Source organism: Astatotilapia calliptera, chromosome 12, assembly GCF_900246225.1.
Source record: "Astatotilapia calliptera chromosome 12, fAstCal1.2, whole genome shotgun sequence".
Taxonomy (NCBI): Eukaryota; Metazoa; Chordata; class Actinopteri; order Cichliformes; family Cichlidae; genus Astatotilapia; species Astatotilapia calliptera.
The window spans coordinates 28960288-28982926 of record NC_039313.1 but is presented as its reverse complement, the minus strand read 5'-3'; the positions used below and the strand labels follow the sequence as shown (position 1 = coordinate 28982926).

The 22639-nt window shown below is 39.0% G+C and overlaps 2 protein-coding genes across 4 annotated transcripts; one reads left to right on the top strand and one right to left on the bottom strand.

Moving 5' to 3' along the window:
* Positions 1-37: 37 nt before the first annotated feature.
* On the top strand, positions 38-11825 carry LOC113034418 (ras-related protein Rab-27B-like). 3 transcript variants are annotated; one of them, XM_026188951.1, is made up of 6 exons: positions 38-766; positions 1515-1634; positions 2922-3007; positions 5282-5385; positions 5525-5648; positions 6774-11825. In XM_026188951.1, the coding sequence occupies exons 1-6, from the start codon at positions 740-742 to the stop codon at positions 6961-6963; spliced, it is 651 nt and encodes a 216-aa protein (XP_026044736.1). In that variant the 5' UTR covers positions 38-739; the 3' UTR covers positions 6964-11825. The 3 variants fall into 3 exon arrangements, with proteins under 3 accessions (XP_026044736.1, XP_026044735.1, XP_026044734.1); XM_026188950.1 differs by having other exon boundaries at positions 1462-1634; XM_026188949.1 differs by lacking the exon at positions 38-766 and having other exon boundaries at positions 917-1634.
* A 3215-nt stretch (positions 11826-15040) lies between these two features.
* LOC113034416 (sia-alpha-2,3-Gal-beta-1,4-GlcNAc-R:alpha 2,8-sialyltransferase-like) lies at positions 15041-22563 on the bottom strand. Its single transcript, XM_026188945.1, has 4 exons — positions 22015-22563; positions 18988-19110; positions 18094-18651; positions 15041-16220 (listed from the first exon to the last, which is right to left on the bottom strand). Exons 1-4 carry the CDS (start codon positions 22170-22172, stop codon positions 15938-15940), a joined length of 1122 nt encoding a protein of 373 aa, XP_026044730.1. The 5' UTR covers positions 22173-22563; the 3' UTR covers positions 15041-15937.
* Positions 22564-22639: the final 76 nt, after the last annotated feature.

Genomic DNA, 22639 nt, shown 5'->3' with positions numbered 1-22639 from the left:
TAAAATATATTTTCTATCATACAACATATTATAATGGTAGATGTTCATATTAAACATGGTCAAACCATTTTTTGTGAGAGGCAACCAATCTGTATGTAGTTCACGTAAAGGAAGGGGGACTTTAAAAGGAGGGGTATACTAAGCTTTTAATCCTGCTTTTAACTGTTTAAGTATATATAGAAAAGATACAGAACCTGCCCAGCAATAAAGGAGGAAATTAACTGATTCCATCAATGATCAGTAGTTAAGCTCAATAATGGAATAACTAAACTATAACCTTAAAAATGAGTATGAGCAGAAAGCCTCACTTCAGACATTACTGATTAACCTGACAGTGCTGACAATTGATATATATTTAAAGTTCTTTTTTTTGTACCACAGCACATATAAGTGACATAGTTTTCCTTTTTAGAAATAAAACCTTTTATAGAACTTAAAAACGTCTACAGGCCGCTTTGTTTTTAGAAGCAGGATTACTTCACTGAGCCTCCAGACGTGAGGCCCGTTTTTTTGGTTGGACCATTTCCACTTAAATCCACAGACGATCCAGTGTTCAAAGAGCCCTTTTTCCTCGTAAATAACAGCGGAAAACACAAGGGTCTGTAAACACAGCAGAAGCTGGTATTAAACTCCTCCCTGGATCACATGTAGCACAGGGGAAAGGTTCAGGCTATGCAATGTACCATCAAATGATGATAGTGGTTATTTAATAAGAACAAGCGGTGCAACTTGTGAACGGATGTTTTCATTTTCTCCACGTAGACTGGTAAGATTTTAAAGTTTTAATGGTTTGTGTGTGCTGAGGGTGTAGTATTGATGTTTGGACTATTTAGAAAATTACTAAAGTAATGTTTTGTGTTAATCTAGTCAGTCTTTTTGTTAATCATTAGAGGGTTAATTAAGCAGCATCCTTGTCACTTGATTGCACAGAGTAAGATATAGTAATATCTCTTTTAATGTAGTTTTTTTTAAGTACATAAGGGAGTAAGAAAAATACTTTTAACTATTTGGCATCATTAAATGGGATTTCCCATCCTGCCTTTACTGGACTAGCCCCAGCTGACAGTGTAAGCAAAGCATTGCGATGACATAGTTGCGTCATGCACTGCTGAGCTGTCTGCCCATAGCTCTTTAAGTCAATAAAAGGACTTCTGTGTGCCAAACAAGCTGGGTTTTGCTAAGCAAAGTTAGAGAAAACTCTGGAGAGGCATTTGACTGCTCATGTGGAAGCCAGCTCCAGTCATGTGCTAGTCCTTCTCTGATCAGTGCCTAATGAGTGGGGAGTTATGACGTCCTGCTAAGCCTGTGTGATGGTCCTACAGCCTCAGACTGAGAACTGCAGCTTAGGTTGAAGAATTTAACCTTATAAGTTGTTATTTTCCCACATGTGTCTCAGCTCTCATGGTTTGGGACATGTGAAAACCAGCAAAGTGTTGTACTGTGAGCTAAACTCTGTGGCAGGTTCGGCACTCAGCTGTACAATGGCTAACTGGGACTATGACTATCTGATCAAGCTGCTGGCTCTGGGGGACTCAGGAGTGGGAAAGACCACCTTCCTCTACAGGTACACTGACAACAAGTTCAACCGCAAATTCACAACCACAGTGGGCATCGACTTCAGGGAAAAGAGAGTGGTGAGTACATGTTAATGGTATTTAAATTATAGGGAAAAAAACATTTCAAAAACTCAGTAAGGCCAGGTAAGCCTTTTACACATTTATCTTTTTAAGTATTTTATAATAATTGGCAGATAATGTTTGATACAGAAATAAGTGGCCATTAACTTTTAATAGAGTACACAACAAATTATTATTTGTCAGGTTAATGTGGGATCACTAGAGTCAAGAAAGCATTCTAGTGGAGATATATTGTAGGAAATATAAAAGAAGCAAAGATATGTTTGAAGGGATGACCCCCAGACTCCCTCCAATATTGATCCCCACCAGTGAAATCTGCATCTTTAATATCAAATGTTATTTAAAATGTTTTTGTTGTCTTTGTGTTAACAGTCATATGTGGTCTTTTTTTGTTAGTTAGTTTGTTTGTTTGTTTCACTGACTTCTTGCAGCAAGTCACAATAAATTGAGGCGTTCAGGTTGCTCTATTTTAGTAGAACTTTTCACATTTATTGAAACTATTTTAAATTTTACAAGAAAGACAAAGAAAAATCTGCAAATACTCACTGGACTAAAAAACTATCTCAATCTGAGAGTGTTCTTCTTACTTAAAACAATAATAAAGAAAAAGTATGCATATAGAGGGTAAAATTATTTTCTGGCTTCATCGTCTGTTAGAAAAAATGTGTTAACTCAGGTTGTTAGTAACATGGTAATAATCTATTGAAGAAAATCTAACTAAATGTCTAATAAACACTTAGACATGCCAAACTCGTCTTAGGGAAATAATTAAAACAAAGTAGAGAATTACAGACCAAAAGTTTAATACTTTCTTCTTGAAAAAATATAACAAAGAACAAAATGAAATCCTGTAAATCCTTAGTGAGTAAAACCACGATTTTGAAGCTGAAGTAGCAACCCTAAATGTATTTTTCCTGATGTAATCAGCTATACTGAAAATGCTAGGTTTTTATGTTATATGAAAATCTCTGTAGTCAAGTCTGTAGCCAAGAGAAAAAAGACGTCTCTATTAGCTGCTTATATGAAACTAAAACATTAGTGTGGTATTATGTTGCCAGTACAGCTATGGTCACGTTGAGTTTTGTCCATAAAGTAGACCTGTTATATCAAATTATCTATTTTGCTTGATCCCTATCACAAGTGTAACTGTGTTGCATCCGTCCACGCATCCTGCTAATCCAAAGAAATGACACAAAACGTAAAATAGAAATCGTGTAATTTGGTTTGCATGTGGAGCATTTTGAACTTTTTGAGTTGATTACTGGGCTCTGTGTATTGCTTTAGGTTTATACGGGGACAGGTGTAGATGGGGCAACTGAGAAGAACTTCAAAGTTCACCTTCAGCTCTGGGACACAGCAGGACAAGAGAGGTAATCATGAAATTTTTCTTTGTTTCATAATTCATAGTTAATATTTCATAAATAAGTGTGTGTGTGTGGAGGATCGAAGCATTATTTATCATTTTAAAACTCTTTGCACCTGATAATTAATTCCTCACACCTGGTTTATGTAGTCCGGAATGTCCAAATTTAGCTGTCAGGCACATGATACATGATGTGGTTGCAAAACCAGCTTAATTCTTCACCCTCCACTAACAGTCTTGACAGGTGGTATAAGGTGTTTGCCTTGATATACTGTGTTTGGTTTCCTCCAAGCTAAACACTATATTGTGCATTATGGACAAACATCTCTGCTTTGGTGTCATCTGTCCAAAAGATATTGTTCCTGACATCTTGTCATTTGTTCTGACATGTTCTTTTTAGAGAGAACAACTCTTGTTCAGTCTTTTGCTAATTGTATTGTCACAAACTTTCAGTGTTGGGGAGTAACGGAATACATGTGCCGGTATTCAGAATACAGTTACTTTGTTGAAATAAATGGATTACACAGCGGTCTTTTCCTGCTTTATATGTTAAGCTATGCCCTCTCTATTTTTGGTAATTCCACACTGGTGGGAACCCAAACAAATCACATTAAGAGACTCTGTCTGTGTCTCAATCTCACGACCCATGTCACCCCTACTTGCAGCCCCATACAACGATGTGAAGGAATATCTTTATTATTCAAAACATTATTTAATATGAAGGCAACAGGCAGAGTGTTACAGGCATAGCCCTAAAGAATGTAGCCTCATGGGCAGTGTAGTCCGTGCTGCAGGGAGAATGGACTGCCATACTCATTATCTGTCTGTGTGCAAGGGAGGGAGAAAAAGAAGAGTGGAAAAGTACAAGTTGTCACCGACCAGAAACAGGAGCTGGAAGCATGTAAATATAAAAATAACCACTGCAGCCAAATAGAGTGCCTGACGAGCCCAGTTGTAAGTAAGCTATTAAGGCTCGACTGTACACTGTGTTCGTGTTTTCCTCCGAAACAACAATAAGTTCAGTTGGAGCCGCGTTTCAACGCCTCTCTCTGTCTCTCGCAAAGTTCACCCAGAAAACAAAGTAAAGCTAGTTTTCGGCTATGAGCCCGACACAGAACCCAACAAATTAGCCAGAGGTCCCTTTACTACGGTTCGGAGCCGCTGACCTGTTTTATAGTTTTCTATATGAGATCGCTGCAAAAAATGCAGCCTTACCTAATGTCCACCCTACTGTTTCTCATTTTATATTAAGATTTAAAAATCTAGTTAGTATTGGTATGGCGAGTAGCCTTCAGTAATAGTAATAAATCACACAGCAATAGTACATTCATGTAGTTGTAAAAAGCATGATAATATATTAAGTAATCCAAAGTATTCCGAATACGTTACTCTCATTGAGTAATGAAACGGAATACGTTACAATATACATTTTGGGGCTGGTATTCCGTAATCTGTTGTGGAATACATTTTAAAAGTAACCTTCCCAACGCTGTAAACCTTAGCATGCTAACTGAGGCCTGTAGAGTCTGAAATTTGGCGCTTGTCTGAATTTGTTGTTTGATCTGAGAAAGGTTGTAGGATTGTGCTAACTCACCCTTCAATGCTCCAGACAAGCAAAATGCAATAGATTCTGCATTTAAAGAGATCCTCACACTTGCTGATGATCAGTTGATTAAATGTATTTGATTAGCAGCCCCCTGCTGCTACTTACCTTCCTGTAGAAGCACTAAAGGTGTAATCAGGACTGCATAGTTCTTACTTTAGTGTAGCCACTCTGATGTCACCCACTTGTTACTGAAGTCCTATTTCTTTGAGCCCTCTCCATCATAGCTTTATGAAACCAGACACCATGTGTACAAGGTGGCACAGACTTTATCAAGTAACCCACACGTTCATAAGGTAGTGGCTAAAGCATACTCTGCTTTTATCATCATACGTAATATTACGCTAAGACTTGAAACTAGTGATAAAGACCATAAACTGAAATAACTTTTGCTGAGGCCACTGAAAAACCAAACTGAAAGCTATTTTCTCTTCTTGGAACCAGAGTAGTTACCTCCTAGAAACAATGCAAGTAACATCTTCCATCCTTTATATACAGTCTGTGCTAAGAAAAAACAATTTTAGCCTTGTGGGTCTGCTGGGGATGCAGTTACAGAAATCCCAAACGGCAGTAGGATTCTTGGGACCATGAATGTTGTATTGTATTTAAATCCATTCAGCAGGTGCTTAGACATGTCAGTTTGACATCTGCTTTCTAAAAAATCTGCTTTTTCTTTAGGTTCCGCAGCCTCACCACAGCTTTCTTCCGAGATGCCATGGGCTTCCTGTTGATGTTTGACTTGACCAATCAGCAAAGTTTCCTCAATGTCAGAAACTGGATGAGTATGTTTCCACTGAGCCCCCTGTTCTGCTTCCAATCAATATATTTAGTTTTATGTTGCTGCACAGATAATAATCTCGACTGATTCTGAGTTTCTTCTCATGTATGCTGAGGCTTTACGTGACTTCCTCTGTGTTTCAGGTCAGCTGCAGGCCAACGCGTACTGTGAGAGTCCAGATGTGGTGTTGGTGGGTACCAAGGCAGACGTCAGAGACATGAGAAGTGTTCACGCCAGGCAAGCCAGAGATCTGGCAGACAGATATGGGTAAGGCCTTACAAACACTGTATTAATCATAAAAATATGTCTGTACCCATAAAGAGACATAGTAGTGTACTTTCATACTTGTTTTTTCATTTTTCTTTCCTCTGCGCAAACATAATTATGGCTGCTGTTTGTTTGTTTATCAATACTGCCATGGTATTAAATTAATAACCAAACTTCATGTGACAACAGTTTACAGTTTTGTGTATGACTTTTATTGATCTTATGTCCTGTTTTATTTTTTTAATATTCAGAAGACTTATTAAACCTGACGTTCTACCACATTAAATATAAGGTTACTGTAACCTTTTTATTGCTATTGTTTTGTGGTAAATTATTATTTTATGAATTGTTTTTACTCATTTTAGCTTCTCCAATTTTAGTAGGTCTCTCAAAAAACTTTCTCTTGGCCTTCATACATTATCACCTGATTCTAGTAACGATGCCAAGTGTACAACATAAAAAAGACATCCAGTGTGTCCTACTAGATTTCCTACAGATTTATAAATGACAGATGAGAAGGGGATGACTTTTGGACTTTTTGCTGATTTGTACACAATATCCATTATTATGAATAGATGAAAGTGGTTGCCTGAACTGATGAGTTCATTTGAGCCAGAAGTGTGAATTATCCCAAACGAGACCCCATTTTCCAAGCTGGAGCCCAAAGGGGCTTTTCAGCATGACCTACAAATACAAACTGACAGTGGGATCATTATATTTTTATAGCCTAATTGCTGAGAAAGACATTATTAGCCAAACCAAAACGAAATGACACTTTATTAAAATTGTTTTCTATCACTACTCTGGTGCCATTTTAAATTTTAAATTTAATATCATTTTATATTTATATAGCTTCATCTGGTAACTGTGACTTAGAAGTTTGTGTTTTCCACAGGTTCATGATGAGTTAATGAGTTCAGATTAGAAATTATTTTCTCTTTTCCTTGAAGATGATGGAAATCTAGTTTTAATTCTGTCACCATAAGATGGTGCTGGTCAACAGTTTTCCCTGATCTTGGATCTGTAAAAAAAACTTTTACAGCAAAGACTTATTTTGGATTGTAAAACAATCATTTTTAAGATCAGCTAATGTTTTTGTTTTTTTTTGTTCCACATTCTCCTAAGCATCCCGTACTTTGAGACGAGTGCAGTGACGGGTGCTGATGTGGACCTGGCGGTGACCACCCTGCTGAATTTGGTGATGAAGAGGATGGAGCAGAGCACATACGGGGGCCAAGGCTCAGAACCCAATGGCAGCCCCGTCTCCAGCCATGAAGTGGAGGAGGCATCTGTGAGGAGCAGGTGTGCCTGCTGATGTTGCAACCATCAGCTCCTCTTTTCTCTTTTACACCATATATCACTGCATTTTGAGATCCTACCATTTTCTCGAGATCTACAACAGCCTGTGAAATGAGACATTTGAGATCCTAAAACCAAGCAAAATATAAGCCCATACTGTACATGAAAGGAGAAGAGCTTTGGAAAGTTTCATTTAAAGCGTTATTATTGTTACAGTATAAATTCGTCTTCTAGTGTTATTTATTCACACACTTTGTATTGTCAGAAACAACATAAAAGAAAACTGCAAAATGAAACAACTGTATGTCCACTTATAAAAAACTGCAGTACTATGTAAAAGTCTTGAACCCCTTATTTCTTTATATTTTGCATCCAAGGAGCCAAACTTTCTTATTATGTTGGTCTTTACTTTCTGAAGGTCATTCAAAGTTTTTCTTTGGACACTGGCTGTTTTTAACACATTATCTGAAGAATGTTTATTTAAGCCACTTTAGCCTGACTTATAATCATTCACCGGAAAATATGCAACTCAACAGATGAGCCAGTATTGTGTCTACACATAGGAAACAACTTGGCAAATAACCAGTCAATACCCGTGTCTTTCAAGTTCTTTCTTTACGATTGAAAACTCAATTTCTTACTTTTTAAACTGCATTTCCATACATGTCTGTTTGAAAAACATTCCTGGCCCTTATTCCCATTTTCAAGTAAAGTAGTGGTCCAAAGACTTACACAGCTCTGTGAACAGGTCGAATATTGGCTCTTTTGACATGTTTGTACAAACACACCACAGATAAAGATATGGGTTCAAACAAATGCCCCAGAGTAATTTTTATAATTCAATAAAATGATTAAAAATATAGATAGATACAAGACAGATAGAAAAAGTAAGTACACACTGATACATTTATCTTTCTTTAAGTGTAAAATTAGGTGGCTGGGTTGCTAGTGTTTTGAAGAACTTTATGCAGTGATATTTAAACATGTGGTCTGTCTTATTTAAACCTTTGACATCTTGGGTGTGTTGTTCTTTTTGTCATTGAAATGTGCAGTGTGAGTATCTGAAGAACTCTCAGACTTTCTACAGAATCCTGTGAAATCTTTTGAAATAATCATTCCACTGTAAAGTAAATCATATACCAGTGGCAAATATAGTCCCCAAAACTCAGTCGTAGTATGTGCAGGTAACTGTTGGTGCCAGTGCGTACATGTCTACTCTCCAAAGAGGCTCAGAATGCTGATAAAGACAAAAGCCTTCTCTGGGCATACAAAATCTAGGAAAGAGAAGACCAAAGGGTGCTTTCCAGAGGAAAGTCATACCAAGTGTGATGCATGATGTTGGAAATTATCTGGTCTGGGGTTGCTTTGCTGCCTCAGGTAGCTGGTAGTCAATGATTCCACTCAGTCACAGATAATATGAGGAAAGTTGTCTAAAAGTGGAAGTTAAAATTATCCAAATCCACTAACTGTATATAAAAGATGGACATAGTCTCTGGCTCTGAATGCCAATTCCAAAAGACTTCCCCTTCCAAAGACGTTTTGGGGGGAAAAGGCCCTTGGCTTTCAATAAACATTTTCTTGATTAATTTATGGGCTTGTGGCAGTTTCCAGTTATATTAAACACACCCAGAAGTTCATATGTTAAAATGTAACATTTGTGATTAAAGATTTTTGATTTACAAACTGTAGATCCTGTTGTAGTCAGATCCAACACTGGGCTGGTAAGGTGTAGTTTTAAAAAGGTGTGATGGCAATGGTGAAAATACCCAGTGTGGGGCTTCACAAGAGGACTTCACTAGCCACTTACATACAGTCTATGTGTGTCCTAAGCACCACTGCAAATCCACTCAGGAACGGTTGGAGGGTTAATAACAGTGTGAAATAGTCTATGCAATAAAACTTTTGAGCATTTTAGCATCTTGCAAATAGAGGAATCTTGCATGGAACAGTAGTAAAAACGCAAGAAGCTGAAATTCGGGGACAATAAAAATGTCTCTACATGTAAAGTATATGTGACTTTATGTGTAGCCACTATTTCAAGCAGAATAAGATTTTTGTGTGTGTAAATATATTGCAAAGCCAGCAATTTCATTTAGTTTATGTAGTTGTTGTTAGTTTACTTTTTAAAAAAAATATTTTAATCTCCAAATGGGTCATACCAGAGAAAAATACTGTTTATTTGACACGTTGAGGCATTGATGGAAGGAATATGCAGGCACATAATGTATATTTATCATGGAATATAATCAAAAAACATTTACTGTAGGACATGGTTTCTTACTTGGATGATTGCTGTTGATCGAACAACCAGGATAGTACAGTCACTTACATGATTTATGACTTTTATACAACATGTACATAAGCAGCATAATGGAACAAAATCGCCATGCAGATCAAACACAAGTACAGAAATGTTAAAGGGTTGTTAAAGAACAAATCCTGTATAGTGCTCAATTTGGAATAAACACATTTAATGTTTAGGTAATGCACATCACTGTCTGGTCATTTAAACATACTGTAATGCACAAAAAATATATATTACTCTGACTGGAATACAATCATCACAGAGTTTCTTGGCATCAGCATATTTTACACACATTCTGCACATTGATTTTTAATGTTACGAGAAATTTTCTTAGAGGAGGAAGTGCCCAGCAGTATACCACTGGATATTTCCAACAAATAACTCTGAAGGAGGACATTCATAGCTTTACAAGGAAATTCTACAAATGTAGTTAATTAGGGAAATCTCTGCAAAGCAGTGGCCATTAGGCAAGTGTCAGCCCTAAAAACCTCAAATGTTTGTGGGGTTACCCTAGTGTTCTGAAGCCAAAGTGCCTCAAACTTGTATTCCTTTTGCATCCAGCAGGGGGCGACTCCCTTGACTTCCTGTCCTATTACATAGAAATATGGAAAAACACCCTTCGCTCCTTCAGTCTGTGACATTTATAAACATTTTTATCATTACTTAATCAACTCAATAGTTTAGTTTTGTAAGTCATGATCAGGATATTGCAAGTCGTTAGCCAATGAGAATACATGTACGCAGCCAGATCCAGCCCTCACTTGCCACAGGCAGTCTCAAAACACCAAGGTGGTCACGGCGAAAACACTTAGCTTGAGGCTTCATATTCAGACTTTACAAATCAGTGGAGGTGTGCAGGGCTGCCACTTTCATTTTTTATACTGTCTACTGCCATTAGTTTTCATAGAGCTTTCACAAATCAGTTTCCATTATTTCTTTTAAGCACATGGTCTTTGGTGTACCTACAAAACATTCAGTGAAGGGACTGCTTAAATTATTCTTACACATCTATAACAATCAAAGTCCTAAAATTTGGCTGTCTTTTTACAAGATGTGCAGTTTCATGGTTGTTGCTTTTAATGTCGTGACTGCACTGTGATTTAAAGGTTAGACACACAAGTTAACGATTTGAATTAGTTCGTTTGAACAAGACGAAAGAACAGACACTACATATGGTAAATGTGCATGACTGCATTTCTCTGTGTGTTAAACCTCAGCCTAAGCTGGAATTTGCAACAAGGAGCACATGTTGCAGAGTCATGGGATGGTCATGTGGCCAGCTTTTATTGTTTGGGTCCAGTCTTCCTCACCCCCATATCCACCAGTCTGTTTCAGTCTGGCACGATAAGGTGGACTGTTTAAGACCCCAGGACTATCTACAGTTATAAAAAATAAAGCTTGTTCATTTTTAAGTTGATCTGTAGAAGTTTGGTCCCATGTGGAATACAGCGTTCTTTTTAGCCTTCAAACAGCTCTCATACAAAGACACCAGTGATATTCTTAAGGAATACACCACCAGGAATACAAACAATAGCAAATGACTAAATTTTACCCTTCAAAAAGGTTGTATAAAACTAGCCTAAAAGATCTGTTAGTGCCTCACATGCATTACCACTTAAATATTTCATGCTGTTTGTACAAGATGCAATAAGCCATATAACATTCATTCATTTTATCTTGCATCACGAATATTGAATTTGATACAGTTACGGTCGGAATAAAGAAAATTTCTTCAGTCAACAAAATAGTGAAGTTCAATCGTCGTTTGGGACATAGTGGGAAACCTCAAGATCGGTTATTATTTAAAAAAAGTTTTATTTCCTGATGTTTTAAGCCACACTTGAGCCATGATTTACATCACAAGGTGGTCCGAGTCTGGTAGCCCCTGGTCAAAAATGATTTTTGACATTTGTTTGTATGCTTAAACCAAGCTTGTGTTTACTAAGTGAGAATTTAAGCATACATATTGAAGCATGTTGCATAAATATGTTGTTAGTAAATAATAAATATCATAACCCACTTAGACTCTCTCATGTAACTAGCTAGCTAACATTAGCTCCCTAATGTTTCCATTTAGGCAGGAGAAAAAGAAACAATCTGAATGTGTAAACATAAACTTACAAGATCTGAAATTATATCATGTAAAAGCAAAACTACATTCCACTAAACAGCATTAAGTAGGCTAGCATAATCAACTATGCACAACTCCCTTTAAGCTAACAGTGTGCTAACCACGAAACCGTTCAGATTTGGAAGATATGTTACAGCTCAATAATAAAGTCTTTACTAATGATGATTTGGGGTTTTTCTGTTTGGAAACGACCAACATTTTCACATATTTCCACAAGGTTGCTAGGTCAGTGCTTTCTATTTTGGCCTAGGACACCCTCGCAAAAGCGATTCTTAATCTCAAGAGTTCAATTCCTGGTACACTTAAGGTAGACATACAACTTCCTCACTGAGCATTTTTTTAGCAGTTGGTTGGTTGCTCATGAACACTTCAGGCATTTGGTTGTGTAGGTCAGTGGTCCCCAACCTTTTTTGCGCCATGGACCGGTTTATGGCCGACAATATTTTCACGGACCAGTCTTTCAGGGGTTGCGGATAAATACAACAAAATAAAACCAGTACTGGTACCAAAAAAACAAGAAGATTTATTCATAACACACGGGAAAAGACCCAAGGAAACCGAGTTAACAATAAAACCGATAAAAAACCCTGAAAACCATAAATTCCATAAATCACACCCAAGCCTCAACTTTTGCGGCCCGATACCAAACGACTCGGAGACCGGTCCGTGGCCCAAAGGTTGCGAACCGCTGGTGTAATTAACCCTCTGAAGTATTTACCAAGTACTCATTTATCCACTTAGAAGTCAGCAGGGCTCCTGAACAGGGGTAATTAACCTTGTTTCACTAAAATCTCACCAATACTCTGGGAGTAAGTAGCAATCCAACACTGCACTGCACCACATTCAAGAGCAATGCATGCTGGTGCCCAATGGCTCCCAACAGAAATCCTTATATCAACACACAAACGCAAACAAGAGAGTGTGAGGGAGAGAAGCAGAAGCCTCTTTTACTATTCTTCCTGTCAGTTTGCAGGGAAACACTTGCTGTCAACCACAAACAATTATCACGTATCACTTAAAACCAACCAAAGTAACAATCCATGCACATCTGTGCTCCATTTTGCACATACCCATAGTCAATTTAGCGCACCCAGGCATCCACACACTCTACCCACTTATATAGTAGGTGCATTTATACTTACTTTATATTTCAGACTGTTTATTTAAAAATAGCATGACTGACTATTTTTCATATAAGCTTTGATTTAGATGCTTCACCTCACTCTCCCACTCCTTTCTGTAGTTTATATATGTATACATTTAACCCACTGTGGCAGCATCTTCTCACTGATATCTGACATAACATAGCAGCAACTGGAACATACAGTCTTAGTATTTCACGTCATGGCAGACAGTCCGCCATGACAATTTCGGATTAGGTCAAATACGTACACTCTTGGGTTTTGTTGTGAACTATCACTTAAAATGCATATTTTTTAAATCATCAAAAAGGATCCCAAAACAGCCTAAATTTTGTCCGACATTATTTTAACCATCAAGGTTAAGCTTAAAACTGTGTGAAAAACCCACTCTGGCAACACTCGTGCCTTTAACTGTGAAATAAATATTTTTACCTAATAACTTAGGTTTGATTAAGAGTGGTGAAAGAGCGGAAATAAATAGCTTGGCTCTTCTGAAGGATCATAAATTTTGGTTGGCAGATCTTTTAAAACTCACAAAATAGCATCTTGCATCTGCACGGGTAAATATTTTTAGACAATGTGTGAAAGATTTGCAGTTTTACAGAGTGGTTAGGTCAGGGATTACCATGTTTTGGGTTTGACCAGTGGCTTCCTGAGGTCCCAATTTAGTAAGCTAAGTTTTAAACTAGCTTAGGTACGATATTCAAACTTGGTAATAGAATAGAATAAACCTAGAATAAACCTTTATTATCCCACAAATGAGAAATCTGGGATTTAATCATGAATTGGCAAAACGATGGAGCTGTTGCTCCAGTCTGTCATGTATTTTGATAATATTTTAATTGTAAACATTGGTTCTTTTATACATGATGATAACAAAACTTGATGATCTCTTATCAGAAATTACTTGGCTAAATTTGATCCTAAATCAAGTAAGTTTACCATTACATACAGTGGGGCAAAAAAGTATTTAGTCAGCCACCGATTGTGCAAGTTCCCCCACTTAAAATGATGACAGAGGTCAGTAATTTGCACCAGAGGTACACTTCAACTGTGAGAGACAGAATGTGAAAAAAAAATCCATGAATCCACATGGTAGGATTTGTAAAGAATTTATTCGTAAATCAGGGTGGAAAATAAGTATTTGGTCACCTCAAACAAGGAAGATCTCTGGCTCTCACAGACCTGTAACGTCTTCTGTAAGAAGCTTTTCTGTCCCCCACTCGTTACCTGTATGAATGGCTCCTGTTTGAACTCATCATCTGTATAAAAGATACCTGTCCACAGCCTCAAACAGTCAGACTCCAAACTCCGCCATGGCCAAGACCAAAGAGCTTTCGAAGGACACCAGGAAAAGTATTGTAGACCTGCACCAGACTGGGAAGAGTGAATCTACAATAGGCAAGCAGCCTGGTGTGAAAAAAATCAACTGTGGGAGCAATCATCAGAAAATGGAAGACATACAAGACCACTGATAATCTCCCTCGATCTGGGGCTCCACGCAAGATCTCATCCCGTGGGGTCAAAATGATCATGAGAACGGTGAGCAACGATCCCAGAACCACACGGGGGGACCTGGTGAATGACCTGCAGAGAGCTGGGACCAAAGTAACAAAGGTCACCATCAGTAACACACTACAACGGCAGGGAATCAAATCCCGCAGTGCCAGACGTGTTCCGCTGCTGAAGCCAGTGCATGTCCAGGCCCGTCTGAAGTTTGCCAGAGAGCACATGGATGATACAGCAGAGGATTGGGAGAATGTCATGTGGTCAGATGAAACCAAAGTAGAACTTTTTGGTATAAACTCAACTCGTCGTGTTTGGAGGAAGAAGAATACTGAGTTGCATCCCAAGAACACCATACCTACTGTGAAGCATGGGGGTGGAAACATCATGCTATGGGGCTGTTTTTCTGCCAAGGGGACAGGACGACTGATCCGTGTTAAGGACAGAATGAATGGGGCCATGTATCGTGAGAGTTTGAGCCAAAACCTCCTTCCATCAGTGAGAACTTTGACGATGAAACGAGGCTGGGTCTTCCAACATGACAATGATCCAAAACACACCGCCCGGGCAACAAAGGAGTGGCTCCGTAAGAAGCATTTGAAAGTCCTGGAGTGGCCTAGCCAGTCTCCAGACCTCAACCCCATAGAAAATCTGTGGCGGGAGTTGAAAGTCCGTGTTGCTCGGCGACAGTCCCAAAACATCACTGCTCTCGAGAAGATCTGCATGGAGGAATCGGCCAAAATACCAGCTACTGTGTGTGCAAACCTGGTAAAGACCTATAGTAAACGTTTGACCTCTGTTATTGCCAACAAAGGTTATGTTACAAAGTATTGAGTTGTATTTTTCTTATTGACCAAGTACTTATTTTCCACCCTGATTTACGAATAAATTCTTTACAAATCCTACCATGTGGATTCATGGATTTTTTTTTTTTCACATTCTGTCTCTCACAGTTGAAGTGTACCTCTGGTGCAAATTACTGACCTCTGTCATCATTTTAGGTGGGGGAACTTGCACAATCGGTGGCTGACTAAATACTTTTTTGCCCCACTGTATATTTTCATTGTTACTGATGGAAAATTATCCTCCTAGTCTTTTTGGTAGATTTTGGAAATGTCTCATTTTCTCAACACCTACGTAATGAAGGCCGGTAACACGTTCTGCAGTTCTGATCTAATGATCACAAAACACCTCTCCATGAATTTATGGCTTATTGTTGGAATGTTGATTATTATTCCAAAAATTTTGAAGTGGACAGTCAGGCTGTCTACAGAGAAAAAAGACACACATATATTTATATAGAGTACAATCTTGTAAACAAATACCATCTTCTAGAGCAGTGCAGATTGTCTGACACCTCGTGGGGGAAAAGGCCTGAAAACAGGAACTGCACCTCTCTGGAGGCATTAAATCTGATTACAAAAAACACTGATCTAACTCCTTCCCTGAGATTAGGCAGTGATTTCAGTGTACAGAATTGGTATACTGTTGTAAAGGTGATTAATCGATCTGTTTCAAGCAGAATTGGAAATTTACTGCGTCCCCACAGCTGAATCCCCCGTAGACTCCAGTTAAAATAGATGTCTGTTTGGCTCAAACTATTTAGCCAGCAGTCATGCAAAGGAGAATAATGAAAGCAACTGAGCTGCATGAAAGCCCCTAACTGTGGTGCTGAACACAACATGTTGAATGAATAACAACGCTGGGATCTGCAGCTCGAGTGAGCCTGACATCTTCATGTAAAATTACAACGTGACACGAGTGTGTGTTTGCAGGATGATCATAAACTGCCTAAACACTTATCATGCTTATCATGTGTGCCACAACAGAAGTTTGAACTGAGCTGATGTATGTTGGTAATGGTCTCTGGAGTCACGTCTTAAACCATCCCGGACTCATCGAATGTCTAAGAGCAGTGCGTCAAGCTGAGTTTGATCACGCCTTCCCTGTGCAGCTTGTAGAGCAGCTTGAACTCGCTGGGCAGCTGGTGGGTTTCCTGCCACTTAGTGGTGAATTTGGTCCCTTTCTTGTCGTAGTAGTGGTACGGCAGATCCTTGCCTGTGTTGGGGTCCCAGCCAAAGGGCCAGAAGCCGTAGAGGTGGATCTCGTCACATATTGCTGAGGCCAGGGTGTACATGAGAATACCAGTGCTGAGACGCTTGGGAGAGAGGTTTTTAGTCTTCCAGTATCTGAGAAGAAAACAAATAGATCACAAATTGACTGTAACTTTGTGTTGTCTGTTCAACATTTTATCATGTGATGTACAATTAAGCACATACATGTTTGGATGGTGATACAATTTTTGTGATTTTGTGTCTGTTCACCACCACAATGAGTTTTAAATCAAATAGTCAAGATGTGATGGAGGTGCAGATTTTCCATTTTAAATCAAGCGGTTTAACAAAAGTATTGATGTAACTAAAGTACAACCAGTCATTCACCAACTAATTATAGGCCTGTGTGGTCATGGTTTTAGTGTTTGCCACACTTTAAATAAAACTACCATGTTGGTGACACCAGGGTTTCAGAAATACTCCCACAATATGCCCACATTTACATCAGTCGGTGGTGTCATATCAATGCTTTCATATTAGCGGTGGATTAAATTGGTCTTTGTACTGCCTGTGGTTCAGTTTTACTTGTTACATATTAACAAGACATCCAATAATTCTCTGATTTTTAGCTCATCTGGCCAAAGGACAGCGGCCAGGTGTCTTTCCATCTGTCCATTTCATAGTTCATAATAATTATTATTCCTTCAAGATTACCACGCAGGTTTTTGTGAGATTGCGCAATGATCAACAATTGAATGTGATCAAGGTCAAGATCACATGCATTTTCAAAGAATCACTTACTTGCTCCCAGAGTATTGGTCACATTTTAGTGAAACACGATTCATTTGTCCTGTTTAGGAGCCTCCCTGACTTCTCAGTGGATTTCAGTTCTCATTAGTTTGTGTAATACAGCCAAACAATAACAACAAAACTTATAGGTTCTGTGATTCACATATTACAATAACCTGTCAATTGTGATGGATCATGAGTCGGATGAGCTAAAACATCACTGGCATTCCAGTTATTGTTATCCTGTTTTTTCCTTTTCCATGTGCATCCTGTGTTCCTGTGTGCACTTCTTTGTCTGCATGAGTTTTGTCCTGGTCCCTCCTTCACTTATTTCTTGTTTTATTTTGAAGGTCATATCCTCAGGTGGTTGTCTGTGTGTGTGTGTGTGTGTGTGTGTGTGTGTGTGTGTGTTTTTTACTGCCTTCCTCTGTTCTTTTCCCAGCTTTGTTAGTGTCCCTTCACTCGTACTGTGTATTTAGTTGCTGTCTTTCCTTTTGGTTTTAGTAAGATTATAGTTTTTGCAAACCCTGTGTTTTCTCTGCTAGATTTCTGTGTTTGGGATTTATGTTAGTTTCTCATTTTGAGATGTTTCTTCATGGATTTAAGTTGTTTTTAGGCTTTTTGGCTGCCAATAGAAGCAGCCTGTTTTATTTTGTTTTGTTTCTTTTTCTTCAGTGTGACATAAACCTCTCTGTTCAGTCAATAAAGTTAGAAAGCATTTCTACACCTAACCGATAAACATTTCTCTGAGCAACAGGTGGAGAGCAGAAACTGGGTGACAAGGAATGTGAATATAAAGAGCTGCAGGAACCTGGAACTGATTGAGGATTTTGCATGACTGGTTGACCTGGGATTTTTCAGTGGATGTGTGGTTTGAAATAAGGAAATAAGGTTTTTGGTTAACAGAAGCTTTAGCTATTTTAACATTGTGTCCCATAGTATAAAATTTAAAACTACAGACCTATGATAGGTCTATAGTCTACTGTCATTTATTCATAGACTTACAGTACAGTATTGCAGTACAGTAGCATGATAGTCTTTATAAAGGCTGCAGTAAATTGTGAATTCTGATGATTATTAAGCATAATAAAAAATTCTTTATTGCGGAAATGTTTCATTTTCTGTGATAATTAAAAAGCCTATGGAAAAATCACATTGGTTTCCAGGTTTGCCTAAAAAATCCTCCATCCCTGCAAAGCTCAACAGAATCAGATCTTACTTGTTCACGTCGTGCATGATATTTCCTGGCCAGGCCAGTTCAATCTTCAGCTGTCCCTTGTGCTCCACAAAGAAATCCACCAAGGTCCGAGTTACTGTAGCTGAGGTATGAAGGAAGAAGGCAGGGATCCACAGGATGGCTCCCTCCAGTTTCTTTAGGTTGAGGAAGAAATTATTTCTGTCTTGAATGGTCAGCAGGTTATTGTAATACCTCTCCAGGATGCTGGGGTTAAAGGTGGTCAGGTTGGTCTTCTTGCCTACATCCTTGGAGTAGATGTCGGTGGGGGCAAAGTTGCAGCGGAAGACAAAATCGGCTTGGTCAATTTCAGGGCCACAGTGGCTGCCGGTAAGAATGCCACTATTTCCCACCACGGCACACATGCTGTAGTGCTTATTGAGGATGGGAGAGGTGTCGGGAAGCAGGGATTTGAAGTTGTTACTGATGGAGAAAACATACTTGTGGCTGGAGTAGTCAAAGTGCATCAGCTGGCCAACACGCACGCTGTTCTTCGTAAGGGAAAAGTTGTTGGGAATGTCGATGTAGTTGAAGATATCTTTCCTGAAAAAAAAAAAGATGTTAAAAAAAAGTCCAAAACCAATCACAGCGACTACATCCCTTTTTTTATTTACAGAATGTTACAGGCACATACATACATACATACATACATACATGCATACATATATATGTGTACACATATATCCCATATAACAAATATGCAAAATTAGACACACAAACAATTCACTTGTTGGTTTTGAATGTTGGTTGGACAACACAAGCAAACAGAAGACAAAATGAAGAGGAAGGATGTTTTATGCTGTCTGATTTCCAGACCAGAAAATACTCAAGTTTCACAAAGAAGACAAGCAGAATTCAGTTAGGAGTCAAATCTTTTACCTCTGATGATAAAAAGCTGTCTTGTTGAACTTCCATTTGGACGGTTTTCCTTGGAGCTCTTCGTTTAGGGCATTAGTTAAGGGGATGAAAGAGGGGTCCAGGAAATTCATGGCGAACTGAGACCTGAAATTAATGTCCACAAAACATTGGAAGCTGAGTCATCATGTAATAACAGCAGCAGCTATACTGGCTGCGGTTTAGAAAGATCCAATCAGATCTGCTCCTGGCACACTTTGGTCAATCTGCTTTTCATATCAGTCCCTCAAAAGACTTTCATGTTTAGAATAATTACAGTTAAAAATGTTCAAATGATTCAACTGTTTTTTTGTTTTTTCTCTTTAAAGAGGAGAGTGGGAAAAATGAAAATATTTAGATATTTTTCTAGTTAAAACTTGGATTCATGTTAAGACTTGGGCACTAGTTTTGTATTAATAAAGGAAATGTGGAAATCACACTTAATACATTTCCATTCCCTTTATGTAAGTTACCTTGAGTTATTTTTCTGTATACGTAGTATATGGTCAACAAGTCCAGCACCTTGGACAGCTTTATGTTTGATTTAAAGGAGGCATAAATGAGTTTAGACCCCTTTGGGTTTTTATTTTATTTATTTATTTTGTAGACAGCCCCTAAAAACTATTATTAGTATTAATTGTGGTGTATTTTATTATTATTTTCTGGAATTATTTTCTAATGGTTTGTTTTCCTAACTTTTCTATTGACAGCAGTACAGGAAAGAATGAAAACAGGTTTTATGTCCAGTGTTGTTGATGTCATGATGTTACAGAGCGCTCACACACAGGCGTGGCTCGTGGCTTCTCAAGAATAATAAGACTTTTGTTGCTGCAGCAGAAAGAACACGAAGAGATAATTACGTGACACAAATCAGTGATGCAGAATTAAAACACACTTTAACTGAAATACAACAAAACATTGCCATGACTTATAAAACCCATGTGCATTATTATTTTAGTTTGTTAAAAATTTCGATTCCTATTCTGATTAAATTGGGTTTCAGTGTTTGTTTACGATATGCTCCAGATCCAGGTGGCAGCAAGTCAAAAGGATGTTACCTGTCTATGTCCTGCAGCAGCCTGTATTCAGTTTGAATATTGCTATAAAATGATATGGATCAGTTTGTCTTTCATTCACTATAACAATTCACCAAAAATGATAAAGCTGTAGCTTCTGTTTTACCCACATTCGCATAACTAAGCAGTGTGTTGTCTTTTTGTCGACAACTAACCCTAACCCCCTAACCCTCTTATAATAATTATTATATTATTATATTTTTGTCATTTTCCAGTTTCTATTTGAGTGAGGGGGATGGAGAGCGAGGGGGAGGACAGAGAGATCCTACAAGAAAAGTAAAAAGGAGGGAGCAAATAGTCAAGGTAGCTGGAAAAACAAAAGTTATTTTTCATATGCAGTTTTTCATGTAAATGGTAAATGGCCTGTATTTGTATAGCGCTTTACTAGTCCCTAAGGACCCCAAAGTGCTTTACACAACCAGTCATCCACCCATTCACACACTGCTGATGGCAAGCTACATTGTAGCCACAGCCACCCTTGGGCGCACTGGCAGAGGCGAGGCTGCCGGACACTGGCGCCACCGGGCCCTCTGACCACCACCAGTAGGCAATGAGTGAAGTGTCTTGCCAAGGACACAACGACCAAGACTGTCCAAGCTGGGGCTTGAACCGGCAACCTTCCGATTACAAGGCGAACTCCCAGCTCTTCATGGAGGCTGTTGTGCTTTCCAGTAGCACACTTAAAAAAGAGAGTTTGTATTGTATGAATTCAGAAACCTTTACATAAAAGAACTCTATTATCAGTTTGTTTTGTGTGATTTTCTAGTGTCTGTACTGAATAATGATACTTTAAATGCTTGATGATTTGGTGAACTGAAATAATGTTGTGCATGTTTCTCCGTTATTGAGTGTGTCATGAATCTCTGTGTACAGGCAGGAGATTGGACCCAAAATGCAGGACCCACAACACACAAAATACAGCTTTATTTACTGACTCAAAGGAAAGATATCAAACTAAACTAGACTGGGAAAATATAAACTAAACTTTACCGAAAGGCACACAAGGGATCACACAGCATGAGGGACGGTGCGACATGGAACATAGGGAGATTCTGACATAAATACACAGAAGGTAATGAGGGACGTGGGAACACACGGGGAGCACAGATGATGAGGGTTACACATAACAAGACAGGGAGGACACGGAACTGACAATACTGACCCAAGACGCGGACCTTAAACGCAACACAGGAAGGACACAGAGACGCAGACAGGAGGGGGGAGAGAGATCACGGGGAGATCACAGACATAACAGGCTGGGGAAACACGATAAACATGATGGAATAAAACACAAGGGGAAAAGGGCACACGAATTCACACTTAAATAAACACAAACACACAAAGGGAGACTGAGGGCAAAGACATAAGGGGAAATCTGATCAACCATAGGCTGCTGAACAGACAACTTAGGGATCTTAAGAATGCAAATGAACTTAATACAGAATGACAAAACTCACAAAACTCAAAACACTGGGTCAGAAGTCCCGGGACCATGACAGAGCCTTTGCCTGAGTTTGATAACTAAAGAGTCCGCCTTAAAAACGGGTGGATTCGATTAAAATCTGATCAATAACTCTAAATTATTCATTCTTAGACACTACACTTAGACACTATAATAGGTCATCCAATTAATTGGGTTGCTTTTGAAAGTAACGTTGTAATGTTTATTCAATTAAATGGAGGTTTGCAAATGTGAAAAGGATTGATTACATTTGGAAACAGCATACTCCATTAACATTAATTACAAGGTACTGCGTGAATGACATTATGATTGGAAGCTGAGGCCCACTTAAAGTTTGAACCTAGACAGCAAGTATATATAGAAGGTAAAGTATGAAGTCTGGAGTCGTGCACAAAAGGCCACACTGTTTACATCAACCCAATTCTGCATCTGATCATCCATCCTCATTGTGATGAAAAAAAAAATCTCACTCACCGAAAGCCTGCATGAAACATAATCCTCGGGCCTCCCATGTAGTATTTGGAGGAGGAGAAGAGGCTGTCTTTTCTCAGAGACACGTAGCTGATGAGGGATAAAATGAGCACGGCGACGCACAGAATAACCAAACCCAGGGCCTTGGCGATGCGGACCATCTTGGGAGCGTTTTCATTCCTTGTATGTAGCTGCAGCGAGGTGTTGGCCTGTGTTGTTATTCCCGGGTCTGCACAGCGCTGCCGCCCGTCTGAAAAGCACACATAAACTGGCGCTCATCGGCTCATATAATCGTGTAAAATGGACGGGTGGTGATTTTCTGCGGCTGCATGATAAGGATGCCGCTGCTCGGTCCGCGCTCATTCCTCTTCCTCTCCTCTGCGGCTCGAAACCATCCAGGCTGCCGGGTTAATCAAGGAGATGGGAGCAGAAATGCGTGTCAACACATCCCAGACAGCTCCACCGCAAGCCGCGTACTTCAGCAGCACCAGCTGCACCAGCAGCATCACCACCTCCAATCCCACCCCCTCACACTCACGCTGATGCAGCTTTCGGCACAAAGAGACGCTTGTTCGGTAATTAGTTGAATGGGGCTGGCAGAAGATTTAAAAGTTCCGAGCATCAGTCT

Bases quoted from the DNA above. Each gene is read 5' to 3' on its own strand.
- LOC113034418 (XM_026188949.1), top strand. From the start codon at position 1,386: ATGTGTCTCAGCTCTCATGGTTTGGGACATGTGAAAACCAGCAAAGTG. The intron at 3,008-5,281 runs GTAATCATGAAA...CTTTTTCTTTAG, and splicing joins GACACAGCAGGACAAGAGAG to GTTCCGCAGCCTCACCACAG. The intron at 5,386-5,524 runs GTATGTTTCCAC...TCTGTGTTTCAG, and splicing joins CAATGTCAGAAACTGGATGA to GTCAGCTGCAGGCCAACGCG.
- LOC113034416 (XM_026188945.1), bottom strand. From the start codon at position 22,172: ATGGTCCGCATCGCCAAGGCCCTGGGTTTGGTTATTCTGTGCGTCGCC. The intron at 18,652-18,987 runs GTAAAAGATTTG...TTTTTTTTTCAG, and splicing joins ACAGCTTTTTATCATCAGAG to GAAAGATATCTTCAACTACA. The intron at 16,221-18,093 runs GTAAGATCTGAT...TTTTCTTCTCAG, and splicing joins ATCATGCACGACGTGAACAA to ATACTGGAAGACTAAAAACC.